This window comes from Filicampus tigris, chromosome 3 (genome assembly GCF_054856515.1).
Source record: "Filicampus tigris isolate MCC_2025a chromosome 3, RoL_Ftig_1.0, whole genome shotgun sequence".
NCBI lineage: Eukaryota > Metazoa > Chordata > Actinopteri > Syngnathiformes > Syngnathidae > Filicampus > Filicampus tigris.
This window is the reverse complement of record NC_141219.1, coordinates 23323712-23344105: the sequence shown is the minus strand read 5'-3', so window position 1 is coordinate 23344105 and position 20394 is coordinate 23323712. Positions and strand designations below refer to the sequence as shown.

Below are 20394 nucleotides of genomic sequence, written 5' to 3'. Positions count from 1 at the left end.
CTCGGGACAGGAAAAAGACGCACGGTGTCCCGGAAGGTGTCCCGGGGTGGAGCTTGTGAGGTTCGCAACCGTGGGAGAGTTTTCGCTCACTCGACAGACTTGTGAAACAAAAGGGACAAGTGGGGGAAAACAAAAAACAAAACATTAACAATTCGTGTGTGTATTTCAATCTTCTCTCAAGACCGCAATCACAGATATCAGGTAAGTGAATGCGGGACTTACTCGGTTTACCACACACGGGCCATTTGGATTACCAACCATTTGCAGAGATGCCGTCCTTTCGCCCTCTGTGTCTATAACCCTGATCAACACTTATATATTTGATACCCCGGTGAAGTATACTTGAAAAATAAAAAATATACTGTTTAAATATCGGGACGCGACTGGCGTTAGCTCAGTGACGTGTCCCGGCCGGTTTTAGCTAAGATTTCTTGTCGTTTATTTAGTTTAAAACCCAACTGCAGTCAATATTCAGTCTAAAGACAAACTGCATTGATTGTAATTTCAAACGGTTTTAAAATTTAGATGAGACTTGACGTCAAGACTGTACCGTTGAACAAGTGAGACGTTAGGTGAGGCTCAAACCATCATATTAGATGTGAGTTTTAATAAATCAACTATAACAACCTAGTAACTAATCATCAGCATGGGAAATAACCCAGATGCTCACGGAGGACTATATACGATAGATATAACTTGAGCAATTTCTGCATTTGTAAAGATGTGGATGCACAGCAGGATGCAGTGCAATTCTACACCACTGCAAATTACAACCACACTACAATCATTTTTAGATTTTTAGATTTACTTATATGACAGTGTTTTATCAAATTATTCAAAAGGTCAGCCTTGATTGGTTGTTACATGAGCCCTGATTCACTGTGATGTCATTTTCACTCGACAGCAAATGGCAAAATGGCCACCACCTGAGATGGATAAAAATGGGTGGATTTTACTGCTTAACTCACACTCCACAAATACAATATCAATCAGAATGTCGCGTTTGGACTAGTGGGGCTGCATAGAACATATTATTATCAAGATTTTTTTTCATTTTGACTTCCTCTCTAAGTGAAGAACAAAAAACCTAAATCATTTCCTGTGTTTTATGCCAAATTTCAAGATGATCCCTTATTGGGCAGCAGATGTATTTATTTTTTAAGGCGGAGATTGATAAGCGTCAAAATGCCAAATATTGACGCCGATAACCATTTCATCTCTTGCCATTATTTTGCGTCTCCGCTAGTCCAAACACAGCCTTTTGATTACAATTGCGTTTGTGGAATATGAGTTAAGAAACAAAATCCACCCGTTTTTATCCATCTCGGTCCGGCCATTTTGTCACTTGCTGTCGACTGAAAATGACATCACAGTTGCTCAGGGCTCAGGTAACAACCAATCACAGCTCACCTGTTTTCTGAAGCAGTATTAATCAAAATACCTTGTTTAGACTAGTGGGGCTGCATAGAACATATTGTAAAGCAATATTTTTGACCTTGACTTTAAGTGATATTACAGGACCAGTGTGAAACAAACAAAACACATAGCCTTCTTTACCCAACTCTATCATCTTTGGCGCTAAATAACTGAAAAATAAATAAATAAACATTTGCTCCTGTTTGCATTTAATTTCCAGGCACATGCTAGCCTAACCGTGTTGACCATCCACCAGCAGATGGTCGACAGATTCACTATGTGCTCTCTCTGAATTGATCAGCACTATTTGTAGGATGAGGGAGGGGAAGAGAGTCAATAAGAGGCAGCTGGAGCAAGGCAAGTCTAAGCTTGACTAGCAAATCAGCAAATACAAGGTAGAGTGAGGTTAAAATGGGTGTTAGCAAATGGGGTTCTTCCGTGATGGGCCTCCTGTATTTTATGTTTTGATAATGTCATACAATAATGCCATGCTCAAGACATGAATTGTGAAACAGAATTATTCAAACTAAGGTTGTAAAATCCATGGAAAAGCCCCATGACTCTCAGCTTGTATTTAATGCTTACTCATGGATCTCTGTGTGCACATGAAATAAAGCAATAGCTAGAATGGAGTCACTACAGATCTACTAATCCTCCCCCGCAAACTGCAGCAGCTGTGCAACATCTCATTATGCTAAATGTATTAAGCTTGAATTTCAGTCTTGCTTTCTGATTGTTCGTTTTTTTAAAACAATGTTACATTAAACGTTATAATACATTAGACACTAAGCATGATGTAATGTATATGATATAAATAACAATTAAATTCCAGTAGAGTTGTTCATCATTCTTTTCTATAGCTAGCATTTCCAATGTCTTCATTCACAAAACAAACCTCAAGCGCATAACATCCTCATTTATTGAGTGCTTTGTTCATTGTTCAGCATGGGTGCACATGAAGAGAAGAAAGAAACATGTGGAACCATCTGTCTGAAATACCTACTGATCACATTCAACTTCCTCTTTTGGGTAAGTCTCCATGTAATAAGTGTTATACCATATTTCCATACCTTTCTGCATAATTAATTAAGTTTAAAAACCACCTTCGATATTTCAGTCATTTTATTTTGCCCAATTATTTCGCAACTTTTTAGCCAATTTTCCATATGTTGACCTACCCAGAGCTGGGCATCGCCTAAGTGTCACGAAGTTCCCGTCTGCATATTTAGCCGACCCACGTGGTTCGGCTAAATATGCAGACTGGAACTTCGTGACGGTTAGGCGATGCCAAGCTCTGGACCTATCTAATACATATACTAATAATACTTTCCTGGAGCCCTTCACAAGGTATTTAAAAAAAAAAATCATTGCCTGTACCAACATACAAAATCAATGCAAGCTGCCTATTTTTGTAACTGATCAAAAGAATTCTTCAAAGCCAAATTTGAAGTTTTAATTTAAACGTTTCCCAGGAAACGTATCAGAAACGCATCTGAATTAAAAACGTTAGATTAGTTGGCAAACTGTGCTTAAAAAAATAAAAAAATAAAGATTTTGTAAACCATAGTTTATTATTCTTCACTTTTACAGTCTGTGAAAGTGTCTAATTCGGCATGCCAAAGCTTTCAAAACTATTTCATTTGTTCTGCATGTCATCACATTGTTGCTCACAGATGGGCATCGCCTAACCGCCACTGCGTTCCGTCCGGCATATTTAATTGACCACGTGGTCCCAGTCCATCCCTCGTCGGCGTCGAGAACGTAACCTTCACGTCACAAGCAGGCGCCGCATGAGCAGACACCGCGCCAAACATATCAAACAAAAACAACAGACACACACGCACAGCGTGGTGATCGGTGAAATAGAAGCAATATGGGGCACATGTCATTGCAAGCTACACAACAGTTTTATTTTTTATTTTTCCCTTACTTGGCCGCGTGTCAGGCACCTGCGTGTGACGTGGTACAGGTTAAATCCGTTCTCAACGTCATTGTTGCTGATGTTCAGTATATGCCGTTTTGTGATGTGATAAACGCAGGTCGCAAGTTTAGCTTTACGTTATCTGACAGAGTACTGTACAGTAACTGTATATTGACTGCCGTCTGTTGACAAATCTCTGAGACCAATCGGTGCCTGAGTTACTACCTCTTGTCACCAGCTGGGGGTGCTGAACATTTAATTTCTGGGATGGCAATTAGGTATTTGTTTATTACTGTATTGTGGTTTGGTTTTATTAAAAAAAAAAAAAAAAGATAAATAAAAAAAAGGAAGAATGGATGGATAGAAGAATATAGTTCTCAAGGAATGGATCTTTTGTTGCTATTAGCTGCATGCATCACAGTCTAAAACTTAAAACAGAATGAAAAAAGAATGCAGTCTATTCTTTCTTAAAGGGGGTAACATTTAGCGCAATTATATTGAAATTAACACACTAATTTTGATGGTACCTTGACTTGTAAAATAAATGCAAGGGACAACAGTGTGATCTCTTTCTCGTCTATAATATTGGTGTGTACCAACCAGGGCACCACTCATTGTGATATTGGGACTTGTTGGTGAAAACATAAGGGGTAGCTAATAAGGCTTATTGTGATTTGTATTAATAAAATAATATAACCTAACACCGTTTAAAGGGGAAGTCAACCCAAACATATTTTTTTCAAGAATATGTTCTATGCATGCCCACTAGTTGAGACAAGACATTCTGATAAATATTGTGTTTCTGGAATAAGAGTTAATGCACCTGCTTTTAGCCATCTCTGGGGGCGGCCATTTTGTCACTTCCGTTGACTGAAAATGACATCACAATTGCTCAGGGCTCAGGTAATGACCAATCAGAATGTCGTGTTTCAACTAGTGGGCCTGGCCTGCAAAGAGCATATTCTTGAAGGAAATAGGTTTTGGTTGACTCCCACTTTAAGTTATGTCAAAATGTAGTGTTTTGTGACAAAATACAACACTTGTCTCTGTTTGTGGCATCTTTGTGGTGTGTGTTGCAAAAGACTTGCCATTATTAAAGGGATTTCCATATAGACATGGCCCTCATGAGGATGCACTTAGTCTTGTGTTGCTGCACAGTCATCCGACTATGAAACAAAATACAGCGTTTAACTTTTTGCGTGAGAGTTCTTTTAAGACTGACAACTTGGATCTGAAGTATCGTAAATATGTAAATTGGTGCACAGAAAGTGAAATACGTCATGATTTTGTTTTTTATAATTTTACTAAGTAGCTTACAGCCAATGAAAAGCCTAAATTCAAAGTCTATGGCGTTTAAATGTTGCAAAAGAAATTATTTTTATTAGGCATGTCCGATATCAATTTTTTTTCAAACCGATACCAATACGAGTACTCAAATCCTGTCACCAATCCCAAGTACAGATACTATTAATACGTTTGATACATAACATTTTTATTAAAACATTGACTGATAATTTTAAAGAATATATAGAATATAAATAATATCACAATATAACATTTTTCCTTAAAATTGCATCAAACTAGTGCCAATATTCTATTATAATCTTTTTTCCATTTGTTAATAAAATACATATTTTGTATAGAACACACAATAAAATGAATTGAAATAAATACATAAATAAAATGAAACGATCAAAATGTGTGGTTGTACAACTTCTTTTCAAGGAATATAGTGAAGTGCAAAGAATTAAATTTACTACAACAGTGATTCAGGTAACATTTGGGAATACCTCTAACCACTACCGTTTAACCAGCAACAAAAGTTTGTCATCTTGCTCTGAGGCAACATTTATTTCAACAGTGGTGTCTCAGTCCGAACACTGGGTGGCACCCACGTAATGCCGTACATCAGCCCAACCACCTGGCAGCGGACCGGTTCTGGGACCGGTACATGGCAGGCCACTTTGGACCGGGCCGCGGCAGCCCGCACAGATGAAACATGTTGAACAGTTTATTGGAACGAATTGCGTTATCTGCGTTGTGGTCGGATTTGTGTGTTGCTGAGTTGTGATGTTTCCAAGGTTCATGAATCCATCATACGGCAAGCGAGTGGAGCAGCGGAGAAAGAAGAGCGTGAGCAGTTGTACTCGGATTGATAAAAACGTGATAATTAAACTACATCTGACGCCGTTTAAGTTGAACGTTTTTGCTCCCTCATCTAAGAAACATTCACAGTCGGATGATGCCGTGCATGTTAGACCTGCTACAGTATCTGCAACAGAGCCGCCAATCTCATGTAGCAATGTCGGCACACAACTTTCGGACTTAACCACGTACCTTTCCCCATCGGCGATTTTAACAGGAAAACCAGAATGTTCCCAAACAGGAGACCGCAGTGTACGCGGGGACCTTCGAGCTCTGGCTCTTTACTGGCTCTCACTGTTGTGCCGCCACTCTCCTCTCCCGCATGCAACAGTCAATAGCGCCCGTGCGTAAGGTCGCGCTAAATAAGTGGACCGAACCGAACGTGCCATAACGAAACATATTAATACACACACGTGTACCATAATGATATCGGATATCAAATCATTTGTACATATACCTGCTACTGATGAAAAGCGATGAAGGTGAAAACGCTCATAAACTGACTTTCACAGTGGATGTGACTGTCTATCACTTTAATAACTTTAATTCCACAGCATAAGTTGAGTGTTGACATAAAACCCGTGTATCTCAGTTCACACTCATTCATTTGTTGACTTTCAGGAGTGTCGGACGCCTCCTCCTCTTGAGAGCTGACTCATGTTGTGTTCTTCTCTCAGCTTGCTGGGGGCGTTGTGATGGCTGTGGGTGTTTGGACTTTGGTTGAAAAGAGCGACTACATCAGCCTTCTACCCTCCATGACATATGCTGCCTCTGCCTACATACTGGTCCTCGCTGGAGCCATTGTCATGGTAACAGGCGTTCTGGGATGCTGTGCCACCTTCAAGGAGCAGAGGAGGCTACTGCAAGTGGTAAGAGACGGTGTCACAGGCTGCACGCTGTGCACTACTGTTGAACATCCACACGACAACCAAAAAGACAGCAGACTGCACATGAACCACCAAAAGGAAAAGAGTGTGGATTGTGCAGTAATTCAATATCAATATATATCGTGATAGACACCTGATCAATATCATTAGAAATTGTACTTAATATAGGGCCGGGCCGATAATTCGGGCCGATAATTCGATATCGATGTGTATTGACACGTGATCGATACCAATAGAAAATGCCTTCGATAAAACGTTCAATAGAAAAAAGAAAAACAAACCCGATCGCAGCATGGTGCGTGATGTAGGCAGAGCGCTTCCGCCTCCAAACATGAAGAAGAACCGTTTAAACCAAAGAAGAAGCTGTTAACTCAACATGCTCGTGGGCCCGGCGGCCGTGCGCTAGCGAGCGAGCGCCGTAACTTTGCTCGAATAAATGACCACTCGACTCAGTACAACTCTTACAATTAAATTATATTATGCATGATAACCCCATTAAAAACCCGTGGATGGAGCCATGGTGTACAAGTAGAGGAGTTCTTGTCTTTGACATGCTAGCAGTAGTTAGCCTTATCCGACACCGGCATCGCACTCAAGGTAAAATCCAGCAAGTAAAATATGAATGGACAATGGCAATAATGAGTCCGCTAAAAAGATAAAGTAGTCCTAAGACGGTTGGTCAACGATGATTTGCGCACTGCAAGAGAGTATTCGTTCACTTACATTGGATGAACATTGAATGAAGGCAAATATATGTGTCAACAACGGCTTGACAATAAATTTGTGCCACAATTACAAGCACCTCAGAGGACATTTGGGGCACTAAAGTGTGTTTTGAACGCACAACAAATGTTTTTTTTAACCTCGTCTGCCAAACCAGCAAAGAAGAAATGCTGAACCACAGAAGAATAAGCGGCATGCGCGAGTGTGAGCTTGGCATACGTATGTTTCATTTTAAATGGGGAAAAAACCCAATAATTATCAATATTGACTCAAAAAATACTGTAGGTGCGAAACATTTACATCCGTATCGCCCAGCCCTACTAAGCACATTGTTTGCAAGTTTGTAAGGCATTCATTTAATCTTTTTATTGGCCAATTTATTTGACTTTCCATAGTTGGGTTGACCTCTTATTAAAGGTTAAAGCAGGGATGTCCAAATCCTCGAGTGCCGCTGTTCTGCATACTTTAGATGTTTTCCATCTCTAACACCTGAGTGATCAGCTCCTCAGCAAGCTCTTCAGAAACCTGATAATGATCCTCAACCTTTGAATCAGGTGTGTTGGACGAAAGATATACTCCTTAAATAAGTCTGATATAGACGCCTCCTCGCTAAACGGCATCGTCAAAGTGTTGAGAGAGCTTGAGAGTGCGACGGACAGGTTAGCAATTGCGGCACGTTCAAACGAAATAACTTCAAATATAAGTTTAAGGAGTGTAAATTATTTGGTAACAAGCAAGCTTGTTTCCCAATCGTTGCATTTAGTGAGGTCATAAATCAATAGCGTCGTTTGTAGATGAGAGAAGTCGCGCACGTAACCAACAACTACGTAGCTGCATGGCTTCATTTTAGCCTGCACAAGCCTATAAATAATGATGTAAACGTGTTTTTTACCATGAAATAAATAACATTTATCAAACTGAATCTGTCATTCTATGGTATTGCTTATATCGGCCATTAATCCAAATTGGCTTCAGTCAATTACATGAAAATACATGTTTATAAAGCGTCCTGCATAATCATATATATTGTGTTTAAAGTTAACATTCAATTAGTGTAAATTTCATGGCTATAGTGCCTGTATTATTAGTATTGTTAATTTTATTCTAAAGCCACAAAGAGATTCAGTACAAAAAACGGACCTGATAAAACAAGTTCTGAGATGAACCAATAAGAGATGGGCATTATGTATTGCCGAAGTATTGGATCGTGACTCGGTATCGGCAGATACTTAAAACCAAAGACTCGGACTTGGGTGCCAAGAAAGCATGACCGGATCATCCCTGACCAGCACAAATTGAAAAAAATGGGAGAATTTGCGAGCATAATGGTCGCAGTGTCGAGCCCTGGGTGCGAGAGAAAGTGATTGCTTTGGTATTACATTGAGTAGCTCTAACCGAATCCAGCCCAGACATCAAGAACATATCTAGCCGCGAGTGGTAACCATGTACTGTGAGAAAAAGGTCAAATCTTTATCCTTGGGTTGTAAATGGTGCCAAACATCTTCCAATCCTAATTGACCCATCATTGTATTCAGTGTTGTCTGGGATTTAGAACCCGAGTCAGCAGGAAATTCATGGATATATGCTCTCAAAACACAATTAAACTCTCCCATTATTAGGACAATTCCCTCAGCGTTATCTGCTATCAATGATGCAATATTCTTAAAGAGGTTTGGGTTGTCCTCATTTGGTGCATATAGATTGAGTCGGGTTATTATAATATTCTGCCAACTACCAATCAGTATCACCCTTCTTTATCACTTAAACTCTTCGCATGACAGAAATAAACAGCTTTACTGGAGAGAATTGCCGTTCTCTCCCCTTTTGGTATGAGGAGCTCCATCGCTGGCCTACCTATTCTCTCCTTAGCTTCTCGTGCTCCTTATAAGAAAGATGTTTCCTGAAGCATCACTATTGCACAGTTGAGCTTTTTTTTAATGTCTATTTTAATAACGGGTGCAGTGCTCTTCTCCCCCTTGAAGGGACGGTTGGGCCGGGATGGCCTTGTTTTCACTAACAAGTTCATTTTTATATATTTTTTGATCAGGAAAATGGAAAGAGTTGTCATTTTCTATTTTATCAATAAATTTGGGAGAAATTAGGAAATAAGTGACGCCATGAATAACGCCCCTTGTTAATGAGGAGAATGGCCGCGCCTCCTACCGTTCTATCCTTGTTCGGTCGGAGTCACTGGAGGAACCGATTACAAACTCTCCATTGGAAATCATTGTACTTTCACTGCTTATAACGTCCAAAAACGGTGATCAATTGACACCAAAATTTATGTGGACATCCTTACTAATGACCACTTCAACATATCAAAATGATTAATCTCTCCGTGGCTGATTTATATGAGAATGATGAAATGTGGAAGTGAGCAGAGCTACATAGATTTATGCTGGGACCAGCACACACCGCTTCTTTGCTTAAAAAAAAAAAAAAAAAAAAAAAAAAAAAAAAAAAAACACTGCTTCTTTGCTGATCACGGTTAGGACGAGCAAGGCATTTAACACCAGTCAGGATATTTACAGAGACTGAAGTGAGAATTAGTGGACGTACACATTTATTTGCATGAGGAATGGTCACAGTTTTTCGACCGACAACACGCCGTGGAATGTAACGGCCAAAACGGTACGTTCCAATGCGGCTGTGCAGTCAGCCTCCTCGCTGGAACTTTTTGTTTGCTGAACATTGACGCTTGTGCGATGAGGTCTTACCTCACTCTCACGCCGCTTCACTCTGGCCGAAGCTGGCGGCTGCAAGCGGTGTCGGACAGCGCACGTGACTGCTTGGGAGGCAACCCCGCGACATGAGGACAGTAAGGAGCTAATGTTGTTGTGCTAACGCCTTTTGTTTTAACGGCCTGAAGCTAGTTGTTGCTATTAGCTGTACTGTTATTAGCTGGGAGGGGGGATAAAGATCCATGCTTGCCTGATTGCTTGCCCACTGCCAGGTGCCGTCTGCCTCCCGAGAGTTGACACGAGTTTAGCGTCGCTAAATGTCCGAAATATAAACCAGTCGGGGTTTGTGTGCGCATTCATGCTCTCGTCCGCTTCAGCCTGTGTAAATGGAGAGGCGATCGCCACGGTATTTTTGATTTTGTGGAGGTGATCGTAATGAGATCACGTTTTATGTCAATAAATCCAAACTATTGTGCAGAACACTTTTATATCTTCACAGGTTGAAGTTGACAAGAGTAGTAATGTGCATCTGCATTTTGGTGACGATCGGTCGCCGTTTTAGACAACAGAACTGACAAAGCGAGCAATATTACCACGCTTGGCTCCCTCCCATGACGTAGACAGCTGAAACTGAAAACATAACATAAGCCACGCCCCAAAAAGGGGCGGGGAAATTTATCGTAAAGCTAATCACCAAAAAAGCCCTTAAATCACTACAGAGTCTTTTGAGGTGGGCATTTTAGTACTGATGTCATTTTTACATGCAAACCTATTATGTAAGTGCCAATGTTAAAGCTCATCCAAGTGCCCCTTTAATAGGACTACTCAAGCCTTTCTGATGCATCTTGCATCTGATGATCTTTTTTTATTACCCAGCAGCCAGCGCACCACAATGTACAACTTAAATTGTATGTCTAAAATGTGTACAAATCCCACTCTATCTCTGGCCTTGTGCTTTTTTTTAACCAGCCAAAACGAACAGGGAATCCCGGTTCGTTGACAGATTTAAAAGGCTACCAGAAATGGAATTAGAGTTCGGGGAAAACATCACTGAAGGGACTTTGTTGTGTAAACAGTCAAATAAGTTCCCTAAGCTGTTCTGATTATGTGATTTAAAACAACTGTTGGGGTGTGTGAGTGTGTATCTTGTGTATTTTCAAATGCCCCGTGCTTCCTGAAAAGCTAAGATTAGGACGGTGAATCACAGTGATGGAATGAACTTGTCGCCAAGGAGAGATGCTATCGAGATCGTTAAAGAGGGCAAACATAAGGGAGAAAAGCGGCTGATTCATGGAGCTCCTGTTTGCTAGGAGTATACGCTGCCTTACCAAGGAGTACATGAGCAGCCGTGATTGCTGATATGCGTTTCTGTTATCTAAATGTCACAGGTTTGAAACGTAACCAGCTGACTCTTTGTCACTTTACTGCGGTAAGGCTTTGAAAACATATCGTTTCTTTTTCATGAAGGAGGAAGAACAAAGACTAATTGATCCCGCTAACCCACAGGAAGAAGGGTGTGGTATGTGTCAGCAGACTCACAAATAATTCAGTGTAATGATTGTGGGAGACGAGAAACTATTGCTGTCTACATGCGCTCCCAGAAAAGACTGCAAATTCTTGTTAGAGCACCTTCATTCGTTTCAGGTTACTCAATAGGTACCATATACAAATAATTTAGTTGTCTTGATGAACTGGCTGTCTTCCTAAAATATCTCATCTGTAAGGACTTGGAGGCTTTTGGACACTGAGCGGGCATTCCATTTTAACTAGTTGTTGGAGAGATTCTAGAGTGACTGTATCCTTACTGCACCACGATGCCTCTTTGTGTGTTGTCTGCTTCTGTGTGTGAGGGTGTAGCTTTTTTGTCATACGGCAGAGTATAAATTGAAATTCAACTTGAGTGATTAATAGCGGTGTGCATCTCTCCGAAAAAAGGATTCCATTTGGTTTTCGATATGTTAGATGCGAAACAATTCAAGGACGGTTCGATTTGATTCAGTTCGGTTCGACTCAGTGAGATTACGATTCCATTCGATATAGTGTGGCTCAGTTGTGGGATGCAATTACATTTTTTGTTGTTATTTTACAAACATTTCAATGAATTTGTTAGTACTGTAAATTTGCCAATTCCTCCTAAGATATGTCTCTCCAATAAAAGACGATTGTATCTATTTCAAACTGGAACAATTCGGTTCGATTCGATGCACTGGCACCTTTTAAATCAAAAAATGTTTTTCCGCTTCAAACCGTTTTTTCTTACACCCCCTTAGTGATTAGTATTGTTTTTAAGTGAGGCCTTAGGTTGATAGAGCTGCATGCTGAAGAAAAGGTGAACGACAGCTCAGCTTCATAGGTCACAATGTCGATTGCCTGGTTTACCACCCTTTTTGCGCTGCGGACTCATGACTTGTTTTTGAAGAGATGACACCCAGAAGAGTTTGGCATATGTCATACTGATCACAATTCTCTCAAAAAGACACGAGTCATGAAGCAATCAATACAGATGTGTGCATCACACGGTGCCTCCGAGTGGAGGCGGTGTGAGCATACAGCCTCTCCAGATTAGGCTGGAAGGAGGAACACATCCATCTTTTTCTACTCTGCTTGTCTTCATTAGGGTTATGGATGAGTTGCAGCCTATCCCAGCAGACTTTTGAGCAAGAGGCCTGATACACTCCACACCGGTTGCCGGTCAGTCGCATGGCACATATAGACAGCCACACTTGGACATGGACAATTTGGAGTCTTTCATGAAACTAACATAGTATGTTTTTAGAATGTGGGAGGAAACTGGAACACTCAGAGAAAACCCACACAGAACATGCACTTGGCTGCCTGGGTGAAAACATGTCTGATATAAAATATTGAATCGTGATGAGAAATGCTCCTAAACATTACTCAGTATGTAGTTTCTTTTAGAGATTTTGTACTCCATGTAACTGCACCATGTTAGTTTATGAACATCAGATTTTTCCAAACAGTAATTCCAAGTGGCATAGAGTTTCGAATGAATGCACTATGACAATTATTCACATTTAAGTGGGAGCCAAAACATGTTAGACGTCCATGTGCTGTAGCACCTTCTTTTCAATCTGCGTTGTTTGTGTGCCGCACAACAGTCGCCTATTTTACTCCATCATGATACAAATGCGTTTTGCGGTAAGCTGAAAGAGCAGTAGTCAATGCTTAAAAAAGGCAGGCAACACGAGCCAAATGTCCAGATGTATCTGCTTTAGCCTCATCATGATGAGGAGGTAAAGTCAGACACAGATGGTAAGGAAGTTGAATTGCAGCCCTGTGAATCAGCCTGCTGAGTCATGTTGGCAGTAATTACACTGTAACCTTAAGATGCCTGCTAGATGATCAGGACGAGTTCTCTGGAGTAGGACGCCTCTGCATTGCAGCCAACAACAATTTCTCTGTCACACTGACTCACTCTGTGTGTTCGTTGAGATGGTTCTACAGTATATTAGCCATATGTTTTATTTTTTGTACTATTTCACGGGTTGATTGCACAATTTTCTTTTTAAATAGCTAGTCCATTGTCCTTGCATGTGACAGTACATTTCTGTTCAGTTTATTCACGTTGAGTGACGTTTTGCACTTTCAAGTACGGTACGTATTTATAATAATGTAGTCTGTGTTTCCCAAACTTACTTCCAAACTGCATCCTAAACTGCTGAGCATTAGACTCACCAGTTCGAAATCTAATCGGCTCAAATGATTCGGCTCAAAACTTCAAGGTTTTAGTCTGACATGGTCTTTTCTTGCCTTTTAATTGTGATCAATCCTCCCTCAAACTGCCATGGGTCCTTTCACCAATCACAGCCCATTTTTGTCGTGGGCCACGTTGTAAGTTATGATTTCCCTCGGAGGGCTGTTATGTCTGTAAACCCATACAAATGTATGAGCAACTTATATTATCACATATTCACGGATAACGAGTTTTGAAAACAGAAGCCTAGCAATAATTGTTTTTTTCAGCTATTTTCCACTTTATTTTAAAGGGCTACTGGTGCCCAAATATTTGCAATATCTTATATTTCAGTTTTGTGAAGAAACAAGACACATGGAATCGACACACATGATTTGCCTTTGCGAGCCACATAAAATGCTTTTGCCTGCCGGATCTGTTGACACCTGTGACATACTGCAGCCCCATTTCCATTGTACCGGTTTTATCCCGAAACATCTCGGTCCCGCCCTGTGTGCTCGCTTTTCAACTACGCCAGGCATGTCCAAAGTCCGGCCCGGGAGCCAAATGCGGCAAAGATGGCAAAAATGGGGATATATTGAAAGACAAGAATCACTCTCGTTCACTTGAATGGACCCGGCCACATGTGCACAGCTCACAAAAGTCTTTACTACAGGCTAAACTTATTTCATCCACAAGTACATATTAATTGTAAATATGGTTAAGTATTGTTGTAAAACACAATATATATGTCCTGTATATATACTGTTTATGTCTTGGCAGCGGGCGGCACTGTCTCTGTCGTTTAAACCCGTAAATTGATTTTTCATCTGTGTTAAAGCTTCTGTGCATTTGATGGGTTGCGCAACTTCTATTGTCGCCGCAAAACTAGTGGCCGACACTCGGCCGCCCGTGTAATCGTGGCAGAACCCCTCATGTTGCGAGTGTACAAGTGGAGGCTTGCACAGTTCAGTTCATGTCACTCATTTACCTTACTGACGAAGTTAGACATCTTTTTTTCACTTTTGTCCAGTACCCTTGGTGAGTGATGTTGTATGTTTAATGCATAACTGAATCCACATTTTTGAAAAGCGCAGTTAAGTTACTTTTCTAGCAGTGTTATATATGTATGTATGTATATACAGTATACAATTTTCTCTGAATATTCATGACTTTTACATACATTTTTTTCTATCTGTCTCCAGTATTTTGTCCTGCTGCTGTGTATTTTCCTGTTGGAGATCCTGGCTGGTGTCCTGGCTTACATCTACTATCGGCAGGTAATTGAGAACCGTAAACTCATCCAAAATCTTGTTTCATTATTTTACAATGCACCTTGGGGGCTAAAGTACTGGTCAGCAAAAGGGGCATGGCCTTATCACATTATTGCAAGTGTTTTGTTTTTTATTTTAAAAATCCGTGTGTGTGTACCCAGCGCTGTTTGCTTGAATAATTTCCCATGTTAATCTTGACATGCAATCAATCAGTCGTGCTGTTATTGGAGCAGCCGCTGTATTATTCTAAAACGAACCCATTGTAGGAAGGAAATGCCAGCCTTTTAAAAGACGTAAATAAAAATAAATAATAATAAAAAAATAACTGATGAAACCGAAGACAACTTGTTGAAATTAAGTATTTACAGTATCACTAGTTTGCAAAAACAAACAAAAAAAAAACACTAAAGAGAATACAGTACTACTTCTCCCACTGGATGTTGAACAAACACTGCTGTGTTTCTTTGCTGTATAAAATGTGAAACATAACTAAAGCTGACAGCATTCGTCGGCACAGCTTAACATTAGGCTTGCTGCACATTTTTCCCATTGCATTCATGTTGCGATAAGTTAGCACAGTATTATTTTCCATCGGCATCCCAGCCTGGCGAGGCCGAAGGCCTCACTGTTTTGGTCTGTCGATAAGTGTGCTGCTCGTTATAAATTCCTTGTTTCCAATACACAAGTTGTCTGCACGCAATCAGTCGCTGAACTCTGCTAAGAGCTCTGTCTTCTTTATTCACTTTTTATGACTCTTAACATGAGCTAAATCAATCCTCATCTATGAAAACGAGTGAGGGTGCTAAAAGCTCTCATGAAAAAGCTTTTCTAAAGTGTCCGTAAGGCTCATTTGGCAAGCTGCAGAGCAGTGTTCAGTCATTTTGCCTTATTGTTTTCTGCTCATTTTGTTTTTATGATTACTTGTTGAAAATAACAAAGGAGGATTTTATTGGGTAAAAAAAAGGTCATATAATATCCTATCAGAGCAACAAAAGTAGTGTAACATGAGTCAAACTCACTATTTTATGTTCCAAAAACACTGCTTTGCTTTCAGCGAGCACACTGGAGCGAAATAACTTTTTGTATCTTCTGAAATTATTATTCACAGTTTTGAATTTTTTTTCAATTCACTTTTAAATGAGGCCCGTTCTTTGATGCTGCTTGGAGAAGAAGCTTCGTCATGCCTTCTAGAGGCGCGTCATGTCTTTTAGCGCTTCATCGTATTGGAAGTATCGCCGCTTTGCATAAAACCACACATGCCTGCGCACACACTACTCGACACCATCCATCATTGTCATACGTAATGTAGCCATTGTCCCTCCAATGTGGGTGATGTTTCTCTTCCTTTATTTCCCTTCTCTTTTATAGATGCACTCTGCACTTGATCTTAGACTGCTTTACATTATTTGCCTCTCACTTAGAACAAAAAAAAAAACAAACAAATGCGAGATGAAATGCGTGCCTATAAAGTATAATCAAAAATGAAGTATGCACATGTCGTGACGTCTTATTTAAGACAAAAGGAATTCTGTGGATGACGCACATCCCTGTGCAATGCTTTTCCATAGAAGCTATTTGCTGCTCTGTGTTGCAGTGCACAGCGTGCAACACCAGAGGTCAGCACCTACTATTGGAACAAGCAAAATGAGAAAGATGGCACCTGGCGTGTGCTGCAGATGAAGTTATTTGGGAGTGTTCGGGTGTTGCCATCTGTCAAGGACAAAGTTGATTTCCAAAGGGGACACGTGTAAAACCTTCGGTAACAGCTTGAGGTGCACCTTCTCCTCTTGCATTTGGATTGAATCGTGGGCCACAGGTGTTAGGAGAGGCTTTGTTCAACTCATCAGTGCTCTTCCATGTCCTCATTTCCCACGTAGACACATTCTTGCAAAGGTAAACACCGTCTGGTCAGCTGCTCTCTGTAAGAGAGAGGGAGACATTTTGTCCATTTTGAATGTAAACTAAATCAAGTAGTTGTTAATATTGGGGCAAGCTCCAATACATGAGTCTGTGTTTCAATGACCTGCTAGCTGCGCGTTGGGGAAATAGCTCAAATCAAGTCAACTTGAATTGTAAAACACGACAGAGATAAACAATCTAGGCAAGGCAAATGAGGTGCGTCGACTCTTTAACTGTTCACTTCCTCAGGTGTGAACAGGTGCTGAAGCGTCTGCCCCTTTCTTTTGCTCCTCTCTCGCCCCTCCCTCTAATGGCACTCTGTCCTCTAGATTTCCTCCCATCATTCATTGCCTTGATATTTCTGTCATGCTTTGATTTACAGTGGTTTCCCCACTGGCTTGTTGCCATAGAAACTGAGTCCCTCCAGACCTCCCTGCTCTGCCACTGAGCATTCCTGAGAACAAAACATACATAAGACACCCCAACACAAACACACCTACTTCATCTCCATCTATTAGAACCGTCGTCCAGAACGTGCATCACGAAGACAGCATATTAATCTCATTTTTGCCCAAATTAAAAGTTGCAACTCGTTACATTACTCGCTGTGTTCTGTTCTGGACTGTGATGAATTGTGTGGCGGGATCGTGAGTTGTGTGTGCATTTGTCTGTGTCTGTGGCCAGTTAAATGAGGAGCTGAAACAGAACCTGAGGGAGACCATGATCCAGAAGTATGAGCAGAAGACTCATGAGCACGTTACCAGTGCTGTGGATAAACTACAACAGGAGGTAACTTTTTGCATACGGAAAGAAAATGTATGTTGAACCTTTGGAATTACGAGTATTGCACCTTGATTTCGGTGTAAATTTTCCGTGAAATGAAATGGCATTAAAAGTTTCTAGTACTTCACAATATCTCCTTGCATTTCTTAGAAACGATTGTTACCATTTGAGTGATAACAACTACCGATAATTCAAATAACGTACTTTCTGCACTATAAGTCGCCGCTCCCTATTTTCCTACGCTTTCAACCCTTCGGCTTTTAATGTGATGCGGTTTATTTATGAATTTTTACTGATGAGCTTCAAGCTGTCAATAGATTTACTCAAATTCTCCTCACATCTGACCATTGAGCTAACCGAGCACGTCACAGTGGACCAATGAAACTGTCCGAGTCCGCCCTCATACTGAATATTCATCAGCCATTTGCGGTTGCAGTGCGCACGCGGACAGTGATAGACAAATTTGGAAGTGTGTGTGCGTAGCGGTTTGCAACTGTGTCGGGGTGAATATAGAGGATATAGTATATAGTTACAATGTTACAACGTGGAGACCCGCGGCTATTGATATGACGCGGCCAGTGTATGTACAAATTTGTTTTTATGGCTAAATGTAGCTGCTGGGGCTTTTTTGTAATCTGGAAATTACATTACCCATCAGTAAAATGTGTTGATTTTTCTAACAGAAATTCAGGGTGGAACGTCTTCACCTTTATTGATCAAACTATATTGAAAGCGCCCCAGACAGATGGATACAGTGAATGGATGGATGGATAGATGATGTGTTACATGGATCATTGGTCATGGCATTTAGTGCAGGTTTTGAGGCACAGCACTGATACAGCCATTGAAGATTTTGATCGTAGCGATGTTTTTGGAGCATCATTTCTGATCTATGGTTATAAGAAGTCATACGTTTTTTTTTTGTTTTTTTTTCTCTCCTAATGTACGCTGATGTATTCTATGTCTGTCAGTTCAAGTGCTGCGGGAGCAACAATTCATCGGACTGGGCAAAGAGTGTCTGGATCCGCTCCAACGATGGAAATGGCAGGGTGGTGCCTGACAGCTGCTGTAAGACTCCATCCGAGCTGTGTGGACGTGGGGGGCACCCCTCCAACATCTACAAGGTTGAGGTGAGTATGTGCCAGGTGCTGGTGGTCCAGGTGCCATTCTTAATCCAAATTATAAACATAGTATGTGTTTGCGCTCGTACATGGCCGGTTACAGCATAAGGACTTGAGTTTTTCATTTAGGGTGGCTGTATCTCAAAACTGGAGGAATTTATCCAGGACCACCTCAAGATCATTGGATCGGTGGGAGTTGGGCTTGCCTGTGTACAGGTAAGCAAAAACATCACTTGTTCAAAGACAAAAATAATGAATACATGTATATTTACTTTTTTTTTTTTTTTTTTTTTTCTCCGTGCGACATTAAGATAATAGGGATGGTGTTTACATGCTGCCTGTACCGCCGTCTCAAGTCGGAGCCTTACTAAAGAAGCAACGGGGACAAAGGAAGTCACCTCGTTGACATACTCAAATATCTCATTGCTTCTGTTCTCGTGGAGGGAGGTGAGGGATTAAATGATACTGATCTGATCTGAGTTCCTTATAGTGGTTGGGTGGAAAAACTATTAAGGTTATGATAAGTAATTAGGGCAAGATTACAAGCACTGAGAAAGAAATCTGTAAGAGACAAAACCGTTGGGATTATTGCCTCTGAATATTTAATGTAGTGAGGGAAACCCTCTGTGGAAATTCAAGGTACAATACAGTGATGTGAATGTTTTGTAATGTCAGTGCGGTGGCTCGATTTGCGGACTAAAACCTGGTGACAAAACTTCTTTTTCCAGCCGCAAGTTTGAACAAGCCCACCTCACCTGCTGCAGCATCCCGTTTCCGTGTTAGCTAACCACTCGCTCGCTGCATTTGAAACATGAATTCCATGGTGACCTTTTCAAACTCAACACTAAGTTGTACCACTGTTTTTAGACTCTGTAAATGTCCATTTTTCTGTAACACTCTTTACCTGTGAGCTATTACTGTAGTTGAGCCTTTATTGCCCAATGTGTCTTCACATAGCAGCGTGCCACTGTTCGATCAGGCTTTTCTCCCCAGTGTGTTGGCAAGGACACTTTATCTGCCAAGACTGACGGTACAATGACTGCACTTTCATCACCAGCATCACAGCACCAGCACTGTAATAACACACGAGTGCCAACGTTTTAACAGTTTAGATCGAGCCTAACGTGCAAGGCTGATGTGATGTAATAATGTGCCAAAAAGCACCAATTTTATATTTCACTGTAATTTTTTTTTTTTTATACAACTGATGCCAAAAATAGACACTGACCTCTGTGCACATCTACTGCGGCTTGACCAAACACCCTGACAAATCAATTCTGTTTATAGATTGTCTTTTTAAGTTAAGATTTTGTTTACTTTTCATGAGATCAATATTGTTGTATTACATTGAGATTCTTTTGCATCAATAACCTTGTTCCTCAAAAAACAGCTGAACACTGATCACAAATATGTCATCTGTCATAGCCAAGAACACCTATCCATTTAATAAATATCCACCAAAATCGCTAAATGTTTCTACTGTTTTTTTGTTCCTCAAGTCAGAAGCTAGTAGCAGTTTATCCAGACAGAAGGATCAATATCACCCATCTAAAAAAAATAAATGTTGATAATGTGCACTGCAACAGTGTCTTTTAAGTGTCCTTCACCTGTCAGTCGGCAGGTCTGGCCAGCCCCTTAAAGGCAGAAAAAGTCCAAAATATCTTTAGGTCAGCTTGGCTGTAAGCAGTGGCCCCTACATGATTGTCATAGGCTTACAGGTGCATTAGTGTATTAATCAATTCCCTAATGTCACTGTGCCACGGGGCTGTTGCTTCATATTGTGAGTCATTTCCCTGAAGGCTGCTGCGCCACTGTCTATTACCTATATACCATGTCCGCTACTCTGCCTT

At 40.7% G+C, this 20394-nt stretch overlaps 1 protein-coding gene across 2 annotated transcripts; it reads left to right on the top strand.

Moving 5' to 3' along the window:
* Positions 1–20015, top strand: LOC147150341 (CD151 antigen-like). 2 transcript variants are annotated; one of them, XR_015086302.1, is made up of 9 exons: positions 1–201; positions 2361–2445; positions 6160–6351; positions 14673–14747; positions 17325–17429; positions 18395–18553; positions 18674–18760; positions 18856–18991; positions 19273–20015. XR_015086302.1 is itself a non-coding variant. In XM_086026773.1 (8 exons), exons 2-8 carry the CDS (start codon positions 2362–2364, stop codon positions 18913–18915), a joined length of 762 nt encoding a protein of 253 aa, XP_085882899.1. In that variant the 5' UTR covers positions 1–201; position 2361; the 3' UTR covers positions 18916–20015. The 2 variants fall into 2 exon arrangements, 1 of the variants encoding a protein (XP_085882899.1); XM_086026773.1 differs by having other exon boundaries at positions 18856–20015.
* The last annotated feature ends 379 nt before the right edge of the window (positions 20016–20394 follow it).